The 23,222-nt window shown below is 49.0% G+C and overlaps 1 protein-coding gene across 7 annotated transcripts in view; it reads left to right on the top strand.

The window, feature by feature from the left end:
- The window catches only part of CCDC136 (coiled-coil domain containing 136), a 27,022-nt gene extending 3,800 nt beyond the window's left edge, over positions 1 to 23,222 (top strand). The window contains exons 5-18 of one of the 7 annotated variants that reach the window (XM_033099124.1): positions 4,730 to 5,044; positions 7,181 to 7,292; positions 7,870 to 8,038; positions 8,256 to 8,396; positions 8,733 to 8,891; positions 9,168 to 9,338; positions 9,753 to 9,938; positions 11,489 to 11,683; positions 12,124 to 12,348; positions 13,743 to 14,240; positions 14,602 to 14,820; positions 15,913 to 16,188; positions 16,833 to 17,165; positions 22,887 to 23,221. In XM_033099124.1, the coding sequence (XP_032955015.1) occupies positions 4,730 to 5,044; positions 7,181 to 7,292; positions 7,870 to 8,038; positions 8,256 to 8,396; positions 8,733 to 8,891; positions 9,168 to 9,338; positions 9,753 to 9,938; positions 11,489 to 11,683; positions 12,124 to 12,348; positions 13,743 to 14,240; positions 14,602 to 14,820; positions 15,913 to 16,188; positions 16,833 to 17,165; positions 22,887 to 22,997 (3,110 nt within the window). In that variant the 3' untranslated portion in view covers positions 22,998 to 23,221. Of the gene's footprint in view, positions 1 to 4,729; positions 5,045 to 7,180; positions 7,293 to 7,869; positions 8,039 to 8,255; positions 8,397 to 8,732; positions 8,892 to 9,167; positions 9,339 to 9,752; positions 9,939 to 11,488; positions 11,684 to 12,123; positions 12,349 to 13,742; positions 14,241 to 14,601; positions 15,219 to 15,912; positions 16,189 to 16,832; positions 17,166 to 18,811; positions 18,919 to 22,886 lie in introns of those variants that run through there. The other 6 variants (XM_033099120.1, XM_033099121.1, XM_033099122.1 and 3 more) reach the window with 6 other exon arrangements.

Here is a 23,222-nt window from a genome sequence, read left to right as displayed (position 1 = left end):
GAAGTAGACAGGGGGTAGGGTGAGCACAAATGGAGGAGAGGTGTTGCACAGGGCAAAGTGTGTGAGCATTGGCCGCAGAAAATCTAGACTCTTGGGCCCAGCTCTGCCACGTAACAAGCTTCTGTTCTTGGGCAAGTCACTTTTAGCTTTCCGAGACTTCGTTCCTTATCTGTAAAATGGAACTCATTTATTTGTTTATTAACCATTTATGGAGGACCAGCTATGAACAAGAGACCAGATCCTAAGAAAGGACACTTTCTAATGAGGAGAGGCAGAAAATTAACAACACAAATTCAGGTGACAATAAATACAATATAACAAGATGCTAGAGAGATAGGCTGAGATGGGAGTTTATTTTTGATAGGGTAGTTACAAAAATCCTCTTTGAGAAGATAACATTTGCACTAAGACCTGAATAATGAGAAAGATCTGAGGGAAGAACACATCAGGCAGAAGGAATAGCAACTGCAAAACCTCAGAGGCAAGAATGAGTTTCATGTAGAGTAGTATCTCGGTTTTCCAACATCTCCATTGATGAACATTTTGGTTTACAAATGTCGTAAACCCGGAAGTAAATGCTTCGGTGTTTGAACATGCCTCGGAAGTTGAACATGTCATGCAGCTTCTGCTGAGTGCAAGATCCTGAGGCCTAGCTGTCAGCTGTTTTCGAACGTTTCAGAACTCGAATGGTCTTCCGGAACGGATTACGTTTGAAAACTGAGGTACCACTGTATTTGAAGGACAGAACAGAGGCCCTTGTGGCTGAAGCAAAGTGCATGTGGAGGACCTGGTAGGAGAGAGTTCTGAGAGGCAGGCAGAAGCCAGGACAAAGGTCTTGGCAGGCCTGAGAGGTTTGGTTTTTATTTTAAGTATAGTGCAAAGACATGGGAGGGTCTTAGCCAGGGCTGGGGTGATGTGATCTGCTTCACATGTTTAAAAAGAGCACTTTGGCCACTGTGTGGAAATTGGATGGAGGGAACAGAGTCAACACAGTGAGTCTGGTCAGCAAGTTATTGTAACAGTTCAGTGAAGAGGTGATAGTTGCTTGGATTAGAGCAGTGGAAATGGAGATGATTCACACTAGGTTTTTTGAAGGTTGAGCCCTCAGGATTTCTGATGAATTGGATGGGGGATAAGAGAGACATGAAAGATGAATGCCTTGGGACACTGGATGGTTGGTGGTGTCATTTACTGGGATGGGGAAGACATGGCAATGAACAAGTTTGGGAGCTAGGGGAAGCATTTAAGACATGTTTTCTACATGTCGAGTTTGAAATGGTCATTGACATCCAAGTAAATATGTTAAGTTGGACATAATGAATCTAGAACCAGCGGAGAAATTGGAGATGTAAATTTGGGAGTCATTAGCATAGATGGAGTTTGAATCTATGGGAGATCACCATGAAATCACATGGAGGAGAGAAAAGGGTCCAGCCCAGGGGTCACTCCAGTATTTAAAGGTCCAGTATAGAAGAAGAAATGAACAAAAGAGACTGAGATAGGAGGAACTACTGACGCATTTAAGGCCATGGAAGCCAAGAACAGAAAGTGCTTCAAGGAGATAATGATCAACTGTGTCAAAAGTTGCTAAGTCAAGTAAGAAGGCCATTGGATTTGGCAAGATGGAGGGCTATTTCAGTGAAGATAGAAGCCTGATTGGGTTGGGATTGAAAAGGAAAGGGGAGGTGACAGGGGGTGAGTACAGATAATTCCAGCAGTCATGTTTTGAAGAGAAACAGAGAAATAAGGGAAAAGGAAGGAAATAAAGTCAAGGAATAAGTTTTTTGGGGGGTTGGGTTTTTGGGGGATAGGATACACTAGATCATGTTTGTATGATAAAGGGAATGATCCAGTTAGAACAGAAAAAGGCTTTTACTTGGAGAAGGGACATGCTTCCTTTCAAATAAGAGGGAAGTCGGGGACTTTAAGTAGAGATGCAGGTAGGCAACAGCGTGGGAAAAAAAAATTCTAGAGCGATTCCCTACTCAGTAGGATTGTTTCTAGCATTAGATCTCATCCAGGCTGAAGGTATGGTGAAGGTTCCCCCAATTCCCCATCTCGCGGGAATAAACACGCACGCGCGTTGCCCGTTTCCGCCAAGACGGAGCGCGCGCGGCCCCAGAGGCAGCTGGTGTTGCGAGGCGGTTCGGGCCGCCACAGCCCCTCCGGGGCCGGACCGGCCGGAGGAGGGAGGCCCCCCCATTGAGAGCTTACGGGGGGCCGACGAGATGGAGGCCATAACCTGTAAGTGAGAACCGACTCTTCTGCCCTCCAGCCCGATTCCTGGGCCCTTGGACTCGCCCCGACGGTCCCAGCCCCACTCAACCGGCGCCAGCTCTTCGGAACCCGCCCTACTAACTCCCAGCCACTGTCCACCGGGCTCAGTTTCGGGATAAGCCCCGCCCTCAGGTCTCCAAGCCCCGCCCCTCGGCGGGTCCTGCCCCTCTGTGATCCTAATTAAGAGTTTTTTTCGGAGGAGAGAGACCTTTCTCCATTCCCCAAAGGATCTGAGCGTGTCATTTTTTTAGGGCTAGACCCCAGAGGACAACCAAAGGGAGATTTGAACCAGAACAACAAAGGCATATTAGGGAAGTGGAGAATGGTCAGCCCCCCACAAAAACCCTAGGGCCTTTATCTTAATGTGATACGACCTCTGTGTCTCCCCAACAGGACTGTAAGCTCCAAGAAGCAGACCACTTCTGTGCTGTTCAGTAGTGGATTGAGCAAGGACTTTGTTCCTTGCAAATAGGAAAGAAGTCAGAGAATCTAAGTGAGGCGATGCTTGGGGCTTGGCATAGAGGTGATGATCAATGAATACTGTTGAGTAGACCAGAGAGGAGACAGCTGGGGTCATTCTAGAGAAGGAAAGACTGGCAAAAGACGCCCGGAGCTGCACATGTGCCCTTGGGAAAGTAGGGCAGGAGACCTTCCCCTCTGCCTCCCCGAGACACCCTGCCCACTCAGCATTTATATCTGCAGTACGTCCAGATTTTTCTCTCTCAAACATCTGTGTTCTGTTCTAATTTTTTTAAAATACCCAAACACGTGATTCTGTATCCATAGTACTCAATAAAAGTTTGTTGAATACATAAACCCCTGCCTCATTTACGAATACAGCAGATATTTATCAACCTGCATTATGCCAGGTATTGACAAATCCTGGAGCTATAAAGTGAGCAAAACAGACACGTTCCCTGCGTTCATGGAGCTTATAACCAAGTGAGGTAGAGACCAATGTTTTACACACACACACATACGCACACACGCCTGCAGTGCAAACTACAAGGTGCTTTGAGAGCATTTAATAGAAGACGTGCTTGGTTTTTTGAGGAGGGGGTCGGGGGTCGACTAGGGAAAGTTGAATTCTGAATGGTGAGCAGAACGAGCAGGAGTTCTGGGAGAGAGATAAGGACAGTGTGACTTGCAAAGGGTTCGGTGGAAGGTCCTGACCCAGTCCAATCCTCATTAATTCCCTAATCCTGGCTTCCAAATTTTGAATTCTCTGTTGGTGTCAGTGCCTTTTACTCTCTTTCCACTTTTAGGTTCTCCTGATCCCAGATGGCTACCCATATTCAGAAACCCTGAGATGCTCCACAGATAGTGAGAGCCCTGAAACATTTCTTTTGTAAATTAAAATCTATTATAAAATATAGGCTTGTGAAAATTCAAAGAGCACCGGTATATGTGATGTTCTCCCATCTCATGCTATCTTGCTCCTCAGAAGGAACTAACTGCTCTTTATGGTTTGGCACATGGATCTTTCCAGATCTTTTTTCTATGTCTTTGCATATTTGTGTTATGTATATAATTTTTTTTTTTGCAAATATAAGATAATACCATACATTTTATAGCTCATTTTTCTTTTTCTTTTCTTTCTCTTTTTTCTTTTAAATTTTTCTTGGGGAACAATGTGTTTTTCCAGGACCCATCAGTTCCAAGTCAAGCTGTTATTTTCACTGTAGTTGTGGAGGGCGCAGCTCACTGGCCCATGTGGGAATCAAACCAGTGACATTGGTGTTTTGAGCACTGCGCTCTAACCAACTGAGCCGCTCCTCATTTTTCTTTCTAGTTATTATGTTATGGAAACTTTTTCATGTCTTCTCTATAAATCTGCCACTTTCGTTTAAATGAATGCTGATGTTCCACTTAACTCATCAATTTAAACAATCCCTCATTGATCGACGTTTATTTTGCCATGTTTGGTTATAATGCGATGAACCTACATTTGAATTTCAGCTGTGAACTCTAAATATACATTGTTTGGGGGCCAGTACTTAACCTTAGGCAGTTCATGGAAGTTTTGAGGTTCTATAATTTCTCACCTCGCAGACCGACTGTAAATTTTTTTAGCGAGGTAGTTTTTGGAAAGACTTGGGGCTGGGGCATTAGTAAAATACTGTAAGTTAAATTTGGTCTTTAACTGTCAGGCGATTCCTTACAAACATTTAATACTTTTGTTTGCAGTAACCTAACTTGTTGCTTTTGGTGCCAAGTCGCAAAATCTACATTTTTACTTACCTTACTACACAGATTCACTCTCTGTTCCCTTCTTAGATATTTCTTCCCTTTATTCCATACCAAGTGAAGCTATACTTCTCTGGTGGGGTAGAGACTAGGTTGTTCGGAGTTTCCAGATGAGAAATAAGTCTGCCTTTACCTTTGTGCCTCTAGAACATGGTACATTACTTCACTTAATCCTTTTAACCATCCCAACCTTTGCGCTTTGCAGGTGAGCTGCGGTCTCTACGGGAGGAGATTTCCCTGTTAGAACGTGAGAAAGAAAGTGAACTTAAGGCAATGGAACAGGAGCTGCATTTGGCCCGGACGGAGATCCACACTCTGCGACAAGCAGCGGAGGATTCTGCGACTGAACACGACAGTGATTTAGCATCTCTGCAGGAGGACCTCTGCCGGCTGCAGAATGAACTCGATGACATGGAGCGCATTCGGGGCGAGTACGAGTTGGAGATCACCTCCCTCCGTGCAGAAATGGAAATGAAGAACTCTGACCCATCCAGTCTCTCCGATTTCTCTGAGATGCAAGGTATGAGCACAGGCCCTCTTCCTGGTCTGTCAGTAAAGTCAAGCAGAGGGAGATGGTGTGCAAGAAGATGGTGGAAAGGGGTCTTAAATCATGAATTAGGAACCTCTAGGAAAAACCTCCCGGTTGAACTCAAGACTATAAGGGAGAAAAACTTACCCAGATATCACACAACCAGTCAATCGTGGTGTAAGGAAAAGCACCAAGGAGATGTACCCTGAGAATTCTTCCTCAGAGAGCCTTCGGCATTAGTGGATTTGATTCTGCTAAAGCCCTTCCTGGGAAAGACTAGAGATCTCCAGTTCTGAGATGGGTGTACAGGGGCCTGTCACCTTGGGAAACTCTTCTTGCTGCTCTGGCATCATGGCGCTTTGCCTAGACTGCTTTTGGAGTGGGGTGGGGGGACCCTTCCAGTGCTGCTCCCAGGCCCCAGCATGCTAATGCTTAGGCTCCTTTAGCCCTCCCCAAAGTAGAAGCTTTAGGGGGCAACAAATCAGAGCACAAGACAGCTGGAGAGGAAGGGAGGTTATTTCTAGTAATACATGAGGTATTCAAAAGCTCAGAACTCTGCTTTCAGACAGTGCGTCTCCCAGCTAGTTGCTAGGATTCATGACATCAGAGAGTATGCTTTTATTCTGAGGCTAGATTGATGATCTGGGTATAATGGGAGGCCCTACATTAGGCAAGGTCAAGCCGAGGTAAATCAACAAGGAATCAAAGAACTGCAGGTTTTCCCAGCTGTAAGAAGCTTCTCAGAAGAGCCTTTGGACTGGTGGTGCCGGGAGAGGGCAGCCAGCCCAGTGCAGAGGCCTGGACTTGTGTTACATAGACCTCGTTCAGTGTCTCAGCTCCACTGAGTAGCAGCATGAACTTAGTCTTGTTATGATCTCTCTGTACCTCAGTTTCCATAGCTGTAAAAATTGGTTAATAAAACTTTACAGCCAGATGAGATCCTGGCACAGGAAAATGATTCCTTAGACGTGACAAAAATACCCATTGTCGGATGTTAGCAACAGGGGAAACTAGGTGGGAACTCTCCCAGAAAATTCTCCACTATCTTTGCAACGTCTCTGTAAATCTAAAACTATTGTAAAATTGAAAGTTTATGTTAAAGAAAGAAAGAAAAGAAAACCCTACAGGGCTATTTAGGGGATTAAATGGAATACGTAGCGTGTTGAAAGCACGCACACACTAACTGAATCCGAGGCTGAAACCATCAAGTCTCAGGTTTAGCACATGGCTGGTTTTCATTAAAGATTAGTTTCCTTCCTTCCCTCTATGGTAATCTGCAGTCTTCCAAGGACTTCTGATTGGAATAAACATTAGCAGTGAATTTCAGGGTGTTGAAGCTGACAGCAGGTAAGATAGGCCTTGTGTTCTAATTAGAGCAAGTTAGGGTCCTTTAAATATCAGTAGAATTAGTATTCTAAGAGAACTAATTCTTAATCCTGAAGAAACAAAACAGATATGGCTGTTTGTACTATCACAGCATTAAAAAGTATTGGTACCTGGTACTTAGGGACCCGTGCTGGGGCATTTCAACCAGATCTCTGCCGATGCCTGAGGAAGATATGTGGGTCTGATTAGAATGGGCCCTTCTGTCAGCAGATAAAAGATCATCAGAAAGACTTCTTGACCACCTGCAGGCCAGTGTATTTGGTGGGGCGATAAAGGAAGTAAATGGACATTCAGGATGCCTGGGTTGTCTCTGAAAGGCCAGGACTGGCGGTGTGATACCTGGCAGTTCACATCTCTCAGCTTTTTGTACTAAAAGTGTAATAGGAAGGTAATCAAACAGTTGGATGAAAACTTTAAATATAATAAACCAAACAATTAAACCCTCACAATCTCCTAAAATCCCAAGACTCTGCCTTGGTTGGGGTTTTGCAGATAGGCACAAGGGCAGATCTTCTGAGAAGATGAAAAGGAGGGCAGCCTCCCGAAAGAGGACGAAGACCCACTGCAGTGTGGAATCTTCTGGGCCTTGTCTTCCAAGCCTCTGCATGTGGGGTCCCTTCAGTCTTTAGTAAAAGCAGAACTATTCAGCCTTCTGCTCTCAGATTTCTAGGCAGGAATATTGGGGACTGGTCATCAGTGCTTCCTCCCTGGGACCTCCTCTCTCTCTGTTGTCCTCTGCAGAAGAATTACAGCAACTGCGGGAACGCTACCACTTCCTGAACGAGGAGTACCGGACTCTGCAGGAGAGTAACAGCAGCCTCACAGGGCAGCTTGCAGATCTGGAGAGTGAGAGGTACAGCCAGGAGGCTGGTGGGGCTCTGTAAGACTGGGCTTTGCCCTGAGTAGAGCTGGTGAAGGCAGATGCCAGGCTGCGGAGCGTCGTCCCGCTCCTGGAGAACCGGTCCTTCCCAGGGTGTCCCGAGGACAGGGCTACCGCCTAGAAACAGGCATGGGGATCCAGCCCAGTTGTGTAGGACTTGCGTGAGTTCTGAAATTAGTTTTCTTCCATTGTAGGCATTAAGGTCAGCTTTGCTCTGCCCTAAAGTAGATCAGAAGTGATTCCTTTGTTGTCCGTACAGACTTGATTCAGTCTAATGGCCTCCAGAGTAGAGCTGGTTTGACACAGGCCCAGCCTCGAACCCACTGGACTAGCACTGTTAGGGTCTCTTATAGCCCAGCAGGCCTTTGCAGACTGAGGAGCTGGGACTTGTTCTGTACTCTTCTAAGCGTGTTTCTTTGCGAGGTAAATCACAACAGAAGGCTCCTTACCGTCTTTTGCCTGAAATGAAGGCATCAGGACCACGCACACGTGGTGGGTGATGCCAGGCAGTGCCCTCTCCCAAACGTGGCTCTGGGGTTCTGCATTACAGGACACGAAGAGCAACAGAAAAGTGGTTGGACTCCCAAACACTAAAGAATATGCTGTCAGCTGAGTCTCAGACTTCAGAAATGGATTTCCTAGAGCCTGATTCGGAAACTCACCTGTTGCGGCAGCAGCTGCAAGGAGCTGAGGAGCAGATGCATGACATGCGGAACCAGGTAGGGGGAAGCAGCCCCTTTCCTTGTCTCTTACCTTCTGGCCTGTGGGAGAAACATCTCCTTTGACACGGGGCTGATGAAAGAGGCATTGGCCGTGGCAGGAGATAGGACTCTGGGGTCTTGCTTGGTTGTCTGATGTAAATATTCTCCCAAGCCTGTTCTTGGAGTGCATGGGGTACCTGTGGCGAGCCACCTTCCCATTCCGTTTCCCGCACAGTGTAAGCAATTGTGTTGTGAGTTGCAAGAGCTACAGCATCATCGCCAGGCCAGTGAGGAGGAGCAGAAGCGGCTGCAGAGGGAGCTCAAGTGCGCACAGAATGAGGTGCTTCGGTTTCAGACTTCCCACCATGCCACCCAGGTAAACACTGATGGGAAGGGAGTTTGGGGAGGGCAGAAGGGACTCCGAGGAGTCGCAGCTTCCGGGGAGGATGAGCGCAGAGTAAGGCTGTGCTCTGCTGACTCTTGCCCTGCAACCAGGGGTACAGTCTCCTGGAGACCCACTGGAGAAGTCGCATAGCATTGCATTCTAGAAATGGTAGTCATCATGGAGTGTCTGCCTTAGAGAAGAAACCAGACCAGTGACCTGTGGGAGAACCTCAAGATGTCTGTGTCTGGAAAAGAACCAAACTCGTCTGTAGAGGCGTCTGCTGCTTCTTGGGAGTAACTTGTTCTACCCACATCCTCCCCACCACAGAACGAGGAGCTGAAGACCAGACTCTGTGCCCTGCAGCAAAAGTATGATGCTAGCCAGGATGAGCAGACTGAGCTCTTGAAGGCGCAACTCCAACTTCAGGCCGAGCTCCGGCAGCTCAAAGTCATGAAATCCGCAGTTGTAGAAACGCAAAGTGAGAAGGTAACAGCAACCAGAGGTGAGGGGCAGCGTAGGTGTTAAGAGGCTTTGGGAAACTGGGTAAGAGTAGAGAGTTAAAATGATTCCGGCCACCACCTGTGCGGCACCACAGGTGACCTCCAGCCGCCCTCGAGCACTACGGTAGATCAGAGGACAACCAGTGAGTGAAGGGCAGGGAGAAGGCAGTTCTTAGACTGTCCGTGTCTGTGATGACTCAGGTGGAAGAGTGAGTGGCTTGAGGATCCCAAAGGTACTGCCCGAGGCCCCCCTCCATCATAGGAGTTACTGTGTCGGCTGCATAAGCTCCAGCTCCAGTACCATACCGTCACGTGTGAGAAGGATAAGCTGCTGGACGTGCAGCGGCAACTGCGAGAGAATCTGCAGTACCACGACGCAGAGGTACAACGCCTCAGGGGCATCGCGAACTGCTTCCAAGAGAGCAGTGAGAAGGTAAAAGAAGCTTCAGGTGAGGGAGAAGGTGGCAAGGCAGAAGCTTCTGTGACAGAACCGGTACAGAGGACGAGTGGGAATGATAGGAGTTCTGTGGAGTAGCTGCTGGTGAGAGGGGGATATAAAGTAGAACGGTGGCCTCAGAAACTCACGATGCTCTCACCTTCCTTTGATTTTAAATCAGGAAGTCAGTCTATAAAAAGGAAGCCCTTTCCCTTCCCCACTCCCAGAAATGGAAGCCCAAGAAGGCCCTGTGTAGAGCCTGCTAGGGACTGGTCCATCTCAGGGAGCCTCCAATGGGATGAAATTGACACTGGAAAGAACAGGGTAGAGTCCCCTTAGTCCCCATCTGAGAGGAGAGTGCAGCCACCAGGGCTCCTGGGATGACGGTGGGGCCTGCCTCCCCTGCCCCAGAACACAGAGATGCAGTCCCAGCTTCAGGAGATGAAGCAGCTGTACCAGAGCAGCCAGGATAAGCTGGAGCTGCAGAAGCACATGTACGACCAGCTGGAGCAGGACTTCCTGCTCTGCCAGCAGGAGCTGGAGCAGCTCAAGACCACCACGCCCATCCCAGAGGACAAGGGAAAATGTGCTGATAAGGTAATTGTGATTAAGAGAGGTGAGATCTCCTGGGCACTTTCTCTGGAGGAAGGAGGAGAGGGCAAGTGATAAAGTCATCTATCCACCCAATGGTGGGCTCTTGTCCAATCACAGCTGCGTGTGGCAAGGCAGGAAACAGAGGCAGAGCCCATGCTGTTAACATTATAACAGTTTGCCTTGACTTTGACCCAAGCCACAGCTTTGTAGGATCAGTACATCTGGAGCCAGTCTGAACACCTGAAAGTTTTGCACATGATTGCATGTGTAGTGATATCTTGTCATTCGTGGAGAAGAATGTGCACATAGGCCCATATATGTAATTTTTATTGTTAGAACTAGAAAGAGAAGGTCCAGTTTTCTGAGGCAGACTGCAGATGCTCTTGTCAGATGGCATGGTCTTGTGCCCAGAACACTGATTGGGTGTTAGAAGGACCTAGGCTCTTCCGGGATTTATTTGGTGACTTCAGAGTAGTTAAGTCCTTTAAGCTTGAATGGTACCCTCTTTTCACTGAACAGAAGACTACTCTTATCTCACTTCCTTTTAGTGATAAATCCTGGTAGTGATAAATAAAGCCTTCCTTACTCATTTTCTCTTTTTTCCATAATGTGTAAAATGCAAGTCGTTATCAGTGACCCTGTGTTGAGCACTTTCAGGATCGCAGATAGGAAATGGAAAGGTGTTGAAGCATGATAGAGAACAGGCACAAGATTCTCAAAAAACAGTGGAACAAGCCACATTCTGCCAGAATACTCAGTAGCTCCTGCCACAGCCAACAGCAGGCTGTGTCCTCAGGGAAAGGCCTTCAGGAGACACAGAATTTGGGGGTGTTATTTGGGCCGCCCCAACAGTCCACTTGTCAGTTTTAGGCTGGAGTTCAGCGTAGGAGCTCGGGGGTCCATGGCTTCCTCCTCATAACTCGTCCTAGTGGAAGAGGAAGAGCATACGGGCATCCAGAGCCAGCTTTTTCTCTGGTCATCAAACAACACTGAAATTAGTCTGCTATTAGAAGATTTGGGTTTTTGGAATCATGGGATGATTTAGTCTTCTCAACCCAAATTTAGCAATAGCACATGCTTTTCTAAAGATTTTTAAAAAATGATGATGAAAACCAAAAATGGGAAAAAATTAGTCTTTATTGAAATTAAGTCTTTATTGGTAAGGAGCATACTTAGGTATAAAAACAAATGGAGGCTAATGAGAGTAACAGGACCTAGAATTCCCAGCAGGGTAGGAAAGTGGTATATAAAAGAGGAAAGGGAGGCGGGGAAGAAGGGAGGGGCATTGATAACATTCCCACTCAGAATGCTCTCCGAAGAGACGAGTGGAAGAAATTTAGAGCGCAGCCAAAAAGCAGTCCTTACCAGCCTGCTGGGGTCCCCTACTCAGCGTCTCAACCTGTATGGGTGCCATGTGGCTCGAGATGACCAGTGCAGGGCCGGAGACCCTGGTCAATCGCAAGAAGCAGGGGACCCGGAAGTGCTCTGCCAGCCGCACAGGCAGAGAACTACCTGACAGGGTGATCACCCCTCATGCTCCACCCCACCCACAGTGTGATGGACTGCTGTCCAGACTGACAGAACTGCAGGAAAAGTACGAGGCCAGCCAGAAGGAGATGGAGCAGCTGCAGACGGAGCAGTGCGAGCTCCTAGAAGAGCAGAGGAGAATGCAGGAGGAGCAGGGCCAGCTGCAAGACGAGCTGCACAGACTCACCATCCCGCTACCCAAATCTGGTCTCCTCCAGAAGGTAACCACAGGCAGGGAGTGGCTGCCACCTGGACAGGCTGCTTTCAGAAGCTTCCCAGGTGTGACTGTCCTTGGGAAAAAGGAAAAGGGTGGGGATCTACCAACCACTTCTTACTTTCTCACCAAGCTCCTCAAACCAAAAAGTGGAATATAGCTGATTAGGGTTGTGCATCTTAAAATACATTTTATACCTTGGAATCTGTCCAACATTTTGTATTTAGCTCGTTAGTCCATCTAGAGAAAATATACTTGAAAGCACTCTGTAAACTACGAAATACCGTCAAACTTATGAGTTCATTACTGTCAACTAGCAGGTCTCCACAGAAGGCCTCCTCCCACCCTGCAGATTTCTAAAGGAAGGGTCCCTAGCAGGAGGTAGGCAGAGGACTTCCCATGTGACCTCCACAGTTCCTGCCCCCTTCCTTCCACTCTACCACACAGAGTCAGGAGCTGCTTTCAAAGTTACAAGACCTGTGTGAACTGCAGCTGTTCTACCAAGCCATACAGGAGGAGCAAGAAAAACTGGTACAGAGTCAAGAAAGTATATTAAAAGAACAATTAGAGCTGCATGAAAAGCTGCATCTTTTCAAAGACTCTCATTTCCGGGAAGTGTTGGAGAATTTGGAAGGTTCCAAAGCGCCTAAATCCTCAAAAGGTCGAAACAAGGTAACTGTAGCAAGAGGCAGGGAGAAGGTTATGGGGACAGCAGGACGGCAGGGAAAGGGGCTGCACAGAGGGTCAGAGTGAGGAAGGCCTGTTTGGCCAGGAGTAAGGATGGGACTGAAGCCATGACCACTCATGGGCTCAGTTAAGATGAGGCTTTAGATATGGCCTGAGGACCTCACCCACATGCATGCCCAGCCGAAGCCCTGTGAACACTTAGAACCGGGATGACCCGGAAGTCTGTAGTGCCTGATAGTTTGACTCAATCCCTTCGACATCTCATTTTCCAGATGTATAATGTCATTTTCATGTTCGTTTGGATTCCTTGGACCTGACTCTAAAGGCGTCATTCTTTTCTCCTGAGCTGGTTGATAATTGAGATGTATGCTTTTCAGTGATCAAACTCTATAACCGTTTGGAATTCTACATGAGGCCAATATGGAGCCATTTATTTCCAAGGGCAGAGGTGCTAGCATGTGGGATTCTTGGTACTCACCACTGTCTTCACTGGGACATTGGCAACAATCACAGCCGGTCAGGGAGGTTAGACACTAGCCAGGGGGTGATGCCTTTGAGGTCTCACTGGCGGAGATTTCCGCAGAAGTCTTTCAGGTTTGGGGGATGAATTTGGTGTGACGTCTCGGTGGGAGCAAGGAAAAGCAGGTGGACAGTTTCAATTTAGACAAAATCGATTCATTCAGATGTTAGCCTGGACAGGGAGATCCAGGGACTAGCAGGAGTCCAAACTGAGATTTGGTCAGATTCCAGGGGCATCCGATTTCAGCCTGGATGACACAGAGACCGGAACCAGGTATAAAATATTTCCTTAACCAATCAGATCTCATCCTGGGCATCACCAGCCAAGAAACCAGTCCCAGAGGGCCTGGGAAACGTGCCCAGAGGCCAGGTTCGCCACTGGGGCAGGAGGGACAGAGACTCGTAGTGACAAGTCCCCATCTTCTGAGGAAGGAATTCTTTGTATGCTCACATTCAAGGCCAGGGCTGATTTTAGAATTGGGGGTGAGGGAGGGGACTGAGTCTGAAAGGTGAGGATAATGGGTACACCTGCCTGAGAAGAGGGTAGGGTAGGGGAGCCGGAGTGTTCTCCAGACCCACTCAGCACTGCTCCAAGGAGAGAGATGTACCTGAGTGCAGAAATGGGAGTCCAGAAATCTTGGGAGTTATCTGCCCGGGTGAGGTTCTCCCCAATGAGCAAGAAACTGACACACACCAGTTACCTGCAGGCCAAGTCGTGGACCTAGGCTGTGGTGAGACTGGAGTGCAGATGAGCAGTTCTCTAACGTGTGCTCTCAGGCGTCCGCACCAGCAGGGGTGCGGCTAGGAGGACGGCGGGGTTCAAGTAACCATACTGTCCCCACCCCTCCCGGCATTCCAAGGTGATCATCGCCCAGGTGCAGGTTCTGCAGGAGATGTATGAGGCCAGCCAGACCAAGCAGGAGCTACTGCAGCAGGCGCAGAAGCAGCTCCTCGAGGAACAGAAGAGGCTGCAGGCCGACTTGCAGCTCTGCCTGGAAGAAATGCAGTTGCTCCAAGCCCAGTCCCCTTCTCTGAAAATGAGCCTTGAGTCCTACAACAAGAGTTATGGTAGCACGGCCACCAGCAGCGAGAACTATCAAAAGAGTTACAATGGCAGCACTGACGGCAGCGAGAGCTACCACAAGAGTTACAGGAGCACCCAGGCCAGTGACGAGAACTTTCTCAGGAGCTATGACAGCACCACTACCAATGAGACCTGTGTGAAGAGTGACCACACCACCAGCGCCAGCAGCGTCACCTATAAGAAGAGTTATGGCAGCAGCAGTAGCTCTGACACCTCTTACAAGAGTTACGTCACCAGCAGCACTGATGAACTGGCTGAGCTTGAAGATATAGAGGTAAAAGCAGCCAGCTGACAGGTCAGACCGGGAAAGAAGGTTCTTAGCTTATTAAGAGAGAAGTCACAGAAGTGAGGTGGGCAGTGGGGTCAGGGCTGAGCTGGGGAGCTCACTGGCCATAAATGAGGCACGCTGCCCACGTAATGTGGAGGTGCTTCTGTCTGGATGGAGGTCTGAGACTCAGGACTTTTCATCAGCGCAGTCACGGTGCCGTCGCTGGGGAGGAATACAGTATTCCCCCTGGGCAGCTTCAGATCCTGTGGCCATTCTTTCCTCCCCAAGGAAGGGCCCTAGCAAAGAGAGTGGGGTGGAGGGCAGGTGCTCCCCAGGGTGCCGCCATTACTCCCCCCACCCTCCACAGCACTTGGAGGACATGGTCGCCCAGCTGGTGGTCAAGTTGCAAGGCATGCAGGCCATGTACCAGCTCAGCCAGGAGGAACACGACCTGCTGCACGAGCGGATGGGGAAGCTGCTGGACAAGCAGAAGGAACTGAAGGAAGAGCTGGATGCCTGCGAAAAGGAATTCAGGGAGTGCATGGAGGGCTGTGAGAACCCTGCTGACTCCCAAAGCGACACGGAGGTAACTACTATCAGGGAGGCAGGGTTCCTTGTAGGAGTCCCTGGACCAGAGGAGGTCGTAGCCATTTCAGAGCGGCTCCGGAGAGAGCTCACTGCCCACTCAGTATGGCTGCCCCTTCCTGGTCAGACGGACAGAGCAGGGGCTGCGTTTCAGGAGGCCGGGCAGTCTGCTGCAGCAGAGATGGACATTTCTCAGGTTCCCACGGTGCTGGCATTCATTAATCATCAAGACTCTGAATAGTTTTTCTTTTTTTTTTTTTTTCCCTTTGCGACTTCTGGTCTCCCTTTTGCTCTGTGTCCTAAAGCACTTCTGTAGAGTTGTGTTTTCTCACCTGCCAATTTTCTTTAGTTATTTTCTGTGTATTTATCTTGTGTCTTCAGCTAGATTGTAAGCACCTCCGGGACAGGGCCATGTCTCCTCTTGGCTCTCTCCTAAAGCCGAGAAGAGGGTTCCGCATTTACTAGCAATGGGACAGACGGCCTTGTCCGGGGCCCAGAGTAGTCCACGGTCCAGTGGGGGTCACTGTGTGCACGGGCGAGGCTTAGACCGCGGTAGGCACACGGGCCTAGGGCCTAGTACTGGGTCCTACCAAGGAGAGCCTGATGTGCTGCCAGAAGTCAGGAGAGACAGATCCAGGGATTAGGAAGCAGGGTTGGGACTTGCCACTGTTTCCAGGGAGTCGCGGGTGCCTGGGTACACTCCCAGATCTGTCCAACACAGTTCCTCAGGTGAGTGTACCTTGTGGAGCAGTAGCTTGGGGAAGTCAGAGTTCTCATCAAACATCACATTAGAATACAGCCTGAGGTTCAGAAGGAGCAGCCATGTGGTCGTTCCCCAGACAGGTCACAGTAAAAACGTAATTTAATTCCTCCTTTTGTGATCCTATTAGATATAAATGATCAGGTGCCTCCAGTCAGGCAGGCGCTGTTTGTAAACCTGCTTTAGAGGCTCATATTCCACAGTTCTGTGTTTTCTTTATTATCTACTCCCTCATGGGCTTTCGCAGGGCAATTGCCGCGGCAGTGAGTGCCAGGCAGGGCCCAGGCGGACCGCTCAGGCCCCAGTGGGTAATGGGCCCTCCACTGCCAACAGATCAGAGAACTGCAGACCAGGCTGCGGGAGCTGCAGCTGCAGTACCAGGCCAGCATGGATGAGCAGGGCCGGCTCCTGGCCGTGCAGGAGCAGTTGGAGGGGAAGCTGCAGTGCTGCCAGGAAGAGCTCAGCCAGCTCAGAGAGAAGAGGTCCTCTGTTACCAAAGACATCAAGGGAGAGGATGGCAGTAAGAACATGAACAAGAATGCCATTGGGGTTAAAAAGTCGACCACACCAAGCCTGGAGAGTTCTGAGAGCAACTGCGAGACCAGAAAGGTGAGTAGTAACCTGTGTAACCAGAGAAGCAGAAAGGTAGAGGAGATCCTGGGAAGAAAAATCATCTCTGCCACCGCTCCGACCAGGTGAGAGATTTGTAGAGAAGTTTCTGGGGTCTCTGAGGTATCTAGAGTAGTCCCATCTTCGTACCAATCTGGTCCTCCCTTTCCCTGTGAAGTGAAGGGGAGAGTGGGATACAGAATGCTCACATCTGGAGCTACAGCCCCAAAGGACCACAGCCTCTAGGCTGGATGACTGCTTCAGTTAACCCAGCCCACTTTTCTGGGGCCCCTGTTCTTCCTGGGTCCCACACCCAAGAGAAGGACCAAATCGATGAAAAGAGGACTTTATTCAAAGCAGCTGTGTATACATACTTGAAGGAAGACTCACTTATGTAGGAGTAGGGAGAGCAGTTGAGGTGCAGAGCTCGAGAACCTGGAGCTGTCTGGAATGGCTGATGTCCAGACAGACTGTGGGCCATCATTCTGTCTGGGTGTGACTGCCCTCGCATTGTGCAGGGGGCCCACTTGGTCCCAAGGACATGCTGCCCGCACCCTGGGAGGTTCTTGAGCTATGTCAGCATTGTCGGGGGTCGGGGTCATCGCAGGTAGCATCGCCCATCTTGCCCCACCTCCGCCCCACAGAGTCTGGAGGTTGTGCTGTACTACAAGGCCAGCCCCGGGGAGTTAGATGTTCTAACAACGGAGGAAAAGAAAGAGGAAATGGAGGAGGAAAAGAGGGAAGAAGTTGAAGAGGAACCGAAGAAAGAGTCCAGGGATGAACTAGTTTCTGAGCCCTCAGATCTTATAGACATGAAGCCTACAGAAGATGAGGAGGAGGAGGGATTTGAAGAGTTCGAAGACCAGGAGGGACTTGAAGAGTCTGAAGACCAGGAGGGTAAGGAAGAAGACAGCCAAGATGAGGAGGACGAAGCTTCAGGGGAAAACAACCCCCTCCAAGTTTCTGAGAGCAAAAAGGTAACTGCAGCCAAAGGTTGGACCAAGATGGGAAACGGGTTCTTGGGCTTTGGTGCCCCAGTATTCAGGGTGACGCAGCCCCAGGATGGACTTGTACAGGAGTAGAGTCCAGCGAGCTCTGAGGCATATCACTTGGGGAAAGCACATGGAGGTGGAAATAAGGAGAGTGGTCTCTCTCTGGGCAATGGCAGGCTTAGACCAATAGGGAACTGTCTCACAAAGACCAGCTATGCTGGAAACCAAGATGGGGTCGTTAGTTTCATGGATGTGGTAGCCCTTGTTACCTATGTCAGGAGGGCGCTCCCCCTCCCTAAGGGGGCGCTCCCCCTCCCCCTGCACAAAGGATGCTGGCAATACGAGACCTTCCATCAGCCAGGGCCAGTCACTCAGTCCTCCTTTCCCAAGGTACCCTGTAAAGTTTGACCTTTGTTGTTGCTGTGAGGAGTTGGGGGAGGGGGCCTGGTGTCACCCACTGAGTTCTGTATATTACAGGGCATGAGCGTAGGGGCCTGAGGGGATCAGAAGTTATAGAACAGTTCAGTCTGTACATCAGGGGTATTGACCAGTCCAGGGACACCAGCCGGAGCCCTAACCCTTTAGTTGCTGGTTCTTGAGAGGTTGGGATGGGAGTTTCCTGGGTAATTTACCAACTGTACAAACATATTTCCGTATTTTAACAACCGGTGCATCTGTCCAGGTACGTAGCAGCTGAATTCCTGCTCTGGTTGAGGTTAACAGGGGGCTCTGGTTCCCTGAAGAGTTTGAGTATTTTCTGAATGAATCCTCAGTTTACAGTACAGGTTCTTTCTGTCCTTCTAAACACGGGACGAAAATATGTGTCTTGTGGTGGGATGTCCCAGTCGACTGTAAGAGTATCTGGAATTTTCTGGCAGTTCAGTCGCAGCACTGGCTGAGGATCCAGCATGCAGTGCTCTCTTAACCTTGTGGCAGCCCATTACTGGGGGTGTGCAAAGTGGGAGCAAGCCACTGGCATATGTGCTACCATCTGCAAACTCAGTTTCCTTCTTGAAGATTATTGCAGTGAAAGAACGAGCCCTTCTCCACTGTTAGCTTGTCTTAGTTCACTTTGTCTCACAACGACAGCGTCACACTCCTAGGGAACTGGAGAGACCGGAGCGCCGAACACTGAGAGACTTGGGGGGGAAGCAGCCAGAACGAGGGGCTAACAAGGGGACAGGGGGCCCTGGCAGAAGACTGGCGCTTCCTCGGGTGACCCAGGCAAAGTATACATCCTACTCATCTGGAGAGCCCAGCTTTACTCGCCAGCGCCTCACTTTCTCAGTTACTGACCTACGGGAAAGGTCTAGGTGCAAATCACCTCGATTCGACAAGATGTGACGAGCCAGGAAGATGGACGCACCACCTGACTGGGACCTAAGCTGCTATTAAACCCGTTCCATTTCGCATCTTCTGGAGGCTACCAGTGGGAAAACCCAGGCCCACGGAGCAGAGAAGAAATACTTCTGCTCTCGCTGACCAATTGTTTAACCTCTCGATCTCTCTCTCTTTTCCCTTTGTTTCCTCATCTTCATTATCTGTTGGATTCGTGTGTTTATATCTGTTTTTTTGCCCCCTCTCATCTCCTGGTCTCTCCTTGTGCTTCTTTGTCATTTGATATGTTGCAGCCATCCCCTGCCCCCAACGCCCCCATCTTCTCCTTGCCTCTCGTAGGCCTGGTGGTCATACTGGCTTTGCTCTGGTGCTGGTGGGCCGAGACGTCGTCCTAACGCAGGTACTGGTATTGCGTCCTCTCCTTCTGAGGGATAGAGGGAGGGTGCAGGTTGCCCTGGCCTCTTCTCTTTCCCTTTTCTCTCAGCTGCTTCTTGCTTTTGCCGTTTTTTAACAGCCACTACTCGGGTCTGAGTTTTAGCCCTGGCTTTTCCTTGGGCTGCTGCAAAGCCCGGGACATCTCGGAGCATGTCTTCATAACACACAGGGAGTTGCCATGCTTCCCGCTGACATGATTAGAGTTTCTGTCTTCTGCCTGAGAAAGAGGTGGATGATCCCAGCACTGTTGCTACTTTTGAAGCGGCCTGACTACTGATGGCTGCCTGCAAGGCTGGCCTGGGCACTCTTTGTCTTTGTTTAACCTCAGAGCCAAGCTCTTACTGTTGTCACTAACCAGGATGGCCAAACAAGGAATCACTGTCCCCACTGCTGGGTGAGAAAGGACATCTGGAGAGCTGTGACACCCCCCACCCCTCCACCCCGCCCCAAACTCATATGTATGAGGGCAACCTCAATTTGTCCTTCAACCTTGGGGGAAATGGAACTGAAACCCCTACTATATTATATACTTTCTACTGAGAACTCTGATTTGGGGCTTCTGGTCTCCAGAAAAATCAGAGTAAGAATGCCAGGGAATAGTTTCCAGTTCTGTGTTTATCCCTTTTGGGGGCTGGATTCTATGGTAATTGGCTTCCCAAGCTGGGCTTTCTGGGGAGAGTGTGGTATTGGTGAAATGTTCCTTCCAAGCAGAGATGCAAGTGTTCTCGGGGAACCAATGCCGGGATGTGCAGGGCGCCTTCCAGTCGGCCCGTCGTGTGATCTGGTTTGTCACCAGGGTCCCAAATGCAGGAGGCAGAATGTGGTCTTATGGCCCGAGATAGGGTTCTGCCTGCCTTCCAGAACCCACAAGCTGTCCTCTCTTGGCCTGTTTTGGCTCCTTTCTCATGCTCCCCCTGCCATTTCCTCTCCCCCACCCTCTCCTCATGTTCCTGTAAATGGAGTGTGGCCTGATGCAGAGGTTCAGAGTGGCAGCTGAAGCATTTATCACCAGAAATTATCACCATTTCCTCCTCTCTCCTTCCTTTATTCCCTTCTCACTTTTTTTTTCCTCTTCCATGCTTCTCTTGTTTCATTTCTTTCAGGCATTCCAGGTACGCCCCACAGACAGTCTTTAACTCCTTTAGTGACAAGAGTCTGTCCCTGTACCTGTTCCTGCCCTGTACACTTCCAGAATTCTAAGTCCCTTTGGAATGGCACCCAAAGCATTCAGCCATAACCTTTCACCAACTCAAACTCAGCCAGGCCCAAGCAGAGCGAAAGGAAGGAACTCCGGGATAAGGGTCCTCTCGGGGGAGCCTGTTATACCCAGAGCCTGGCTGCGCCCCAATATGCAGCTCCCCAGCCAGGAATCAAGGCAATGTAGTACAGTAGAAACTGGCTGACAAATTCAGAGAATTTGGTTGAGTGTGTCTCTTCTTCTCATAGCTTAGTCCCACTGGGAAAAATGCATAATGTGAACTTTAATTCCTTCGAATGTAAGCAAAGGATGATAAAACCTCTGCCTTCCTCATCGAGGATCAGATAAGTTCATGTATATAAAAGTACTTTGCAAATAATACAAAGCGTACACTTACATAAAGCACACTGTGTGCCACGCACTGTTCTATTCGCCATATGTATATTGACTCATTTAATTCTTGCCACAACCCTGTGAGGTAGCTATTATTATTATCATTTGATATGTGATAAAACTAAGGCACAGAGGTTAAGTGATAGAGCCAGGAGATTGTGAATCGGAGTCTGAGGACAACAGATAGCGTTTCAATCCTGCTTCCCCTTCTCCTCATTTTGGGCAATTTTCCCTGGTTGCTTCGCAGTAATTAGGAAGACACCATACGTGCCTTTATGCAGCTGCAGCTCACATTAGCTCTTTTGATAACTAATATCACATTGTTAACTTATTTCATGGATTGTTGATAAAACCCCGTTGCACATTGCATCTGCTAAGCGTCCCCTCCCCATTCTCTACCTGCAGCTGATTTTTTGGGTCCACGGCAGAACTTCCCATTCATCCCTATTAGAGATAAACTATTGATCTAACCCGTGAAGTGGTTTTGTTTTTTAAATCTTGACTCTAGTTTCAAACTATTCCCTTTCCCTACCAGCTTCACATGCTTGGGGGGAAAGCCCACCTTCATATCTTCATCCACGTTACAGGTGAGGGCCACGCCTCGAGTGTCGTCTCTCCAGGCTCTTCTATCCAGCTCATCGGTCATACAACAAACTGTGCTGTCATCCTACTCTTATTTCCTAATAGTCTCTCCAATGATATCATGGAAAAAAAAGTCAACCATCTCTTTTGTTTATTTGGCAGAATATTGATTCAAGAAAAAAAATTTTTTTTTCAGTTACAGTTAATATTCAGTATTAGTTTCAGGTGTACAGTACAGTGGTTAGACATTTACAGTTAACTTGCCAAGTGATCTTCTGCCCCAGTAAGTCTAGTACCCACCTGGCCCCATACAGTTATTACGACATTACTGACTATTCTCTGTGCTGTACTTTACATCCCTGTGACTATTTTGTACCTACCAGTGTGTGTTTCCCAATCCCTGCCCCTTTCTCACCCGTTCCCCTCAGCCTCCCTCCCGTCTGGCAGCCGTCAGTTTGTTCTCTGTATCTGTGAGTCTGTTTCTGTTTCAAACACCTTGATGAAGTCTAAGCCATGATTTTCCTGAGCTAGTCACCCAGTCTGAAAGGAGCATCTGCCGCGTCTTACCACTTTGTGACGCCCACGCCGGCCCGGCCCTAGAATCTTGCCTCTGCCTTGTGTAAAGGGCATCAGTCAGTTCACATTGATGGGTTTCAGCTCTTTCCTCCTTCAGGAGCATCAGCCTGACATTTTTAGTAGGGCACGTTAGGATAGAAGCATCTGAGCATGTAAATATTGTTTCTAGCTCCCTTTTCTGTTATTTTCTTACATGAATCGCTCTGTATACCCACCTCCAACATTGTTTTGCTTACCATTTCATAGCTTATATTCTTTTTAGTAACTCTTTCTACAAGTGTGGGAGGTTTTCTTTGCTCTTTCTAGTTGGCTTAAAATCCTCTTTTTAGATCCATTATTCTCTGAGCAAATGCATTCTTAGCATTAATGGGCTGTTTGTCCTAACCTAAAACCATCCTTTTGTTACTTTATGCCAGAGCTTACGCCTCAAAACCCAAATTCTGTCTTTCCAGTAATACAGTAACAAAAACAAAAAAAAAAGGAACTATTTCCCCAAGCATGTATTTTTTTGTCCAAGATTTCATGTTCCCTAAATGATGCTTTTTGTTGTCTCCCGAATGAGCAGGGTTTGCTCTGGTCAGCAGAGTCTGGAAGCTTCCGCGCACATTAGCACTTGCTCAGGAAGCCAGTGAACACACCCACCGACTGGGGGTGTTTCAGTGACCCTGGCATTTGCCTCCCAGGGCCAGTGTCCAGCTTCCTTGAATTTCCGTGAGCCGACGACATCGGTCTCCGCAAAGGCTCTGGGCTGCCTTGATCCTCGTATTTGCCTGCACTCTGCCGTGTCCTTTCTTCACTTCCCCCTCTGTCTTCACATCCTCTTGACTCAGTTCATTCTCCCCCGGGAAGCTAACGAGGTGCTGCTGCTTTCCCCAAAGGCCCACATTGACCTTTTTCTGCCATGGCCTCTGGCCCTTCCTCACTGCACCCATTTGGATCCTCTGAAGTGTGGCTCACAGGAACGGGCATTCTTGTCCTGTGGGACACGCAAACAGGCACTCACCTCAGGTGATGCACTTGGTGCTCCAGGTATCTAGTGGTGCTGAGACGCGGCGGTTCCCTGAGGTAAGAGGGACCGGACCGTGATGGCCCTGAGGAGCCTCTGGCACCAGTAGGCAGGGCTCTCTGGCGTAGGGAAGGGTTTGGGAAGCAAGGCACTCACCCTTTGTCTTTGGTCCCCACAGAACATGTTTGGGATGTGGAAGCCTATGGTGTTCTTGGCTCTTGCCGCTGTGGCTCTGTATGTGTTACCCAACATGCGACAGCAGGAGACAGAGTTCTGCCTCATGGAGTGATGGCAGACCTGGGCCCGCCGCAGGGGCAGATCCCCAGTGGCCACTACCCTCAGCTTTGGACAGAACACCCTGTGCCAGAGCCCTCAGCCACCCAGATGTCCCCTGTGTCCCCATCTTCTTAGCCTCAGTCACCCAGGCTGGAAAGGCTTATGGGGAGCGGCTGGCTCCCATCTCCTGCCTTGTTAAAAACCTGGGTTCCTTGTCATTAAATCTCAACCTAATTAC

Source organism: Rhinolophus ferrumequinum, chromosome 26 (genome assembly GCF_004115265.2).
Source record: "Rhinolophus ferrumequinum isolate MPI-CBG mRhiFer1 chromosome 26, mRhiFer1_v1.p, whole genome shotgun sequence".
In the NCBI taxonomy this organism is placed as follows: Eukaryota; Metazoa; Chordata; class Mammalia; order Chiroptera; family Rhinolophidae; genus Rhinolophus; species Rhinolophus ferrumequinum.
The sequence above is the reverse complement of the archived record's forward strand: the minus strand, read 5'-3'. Positions and strand labels throughout refer to the sequence as shown.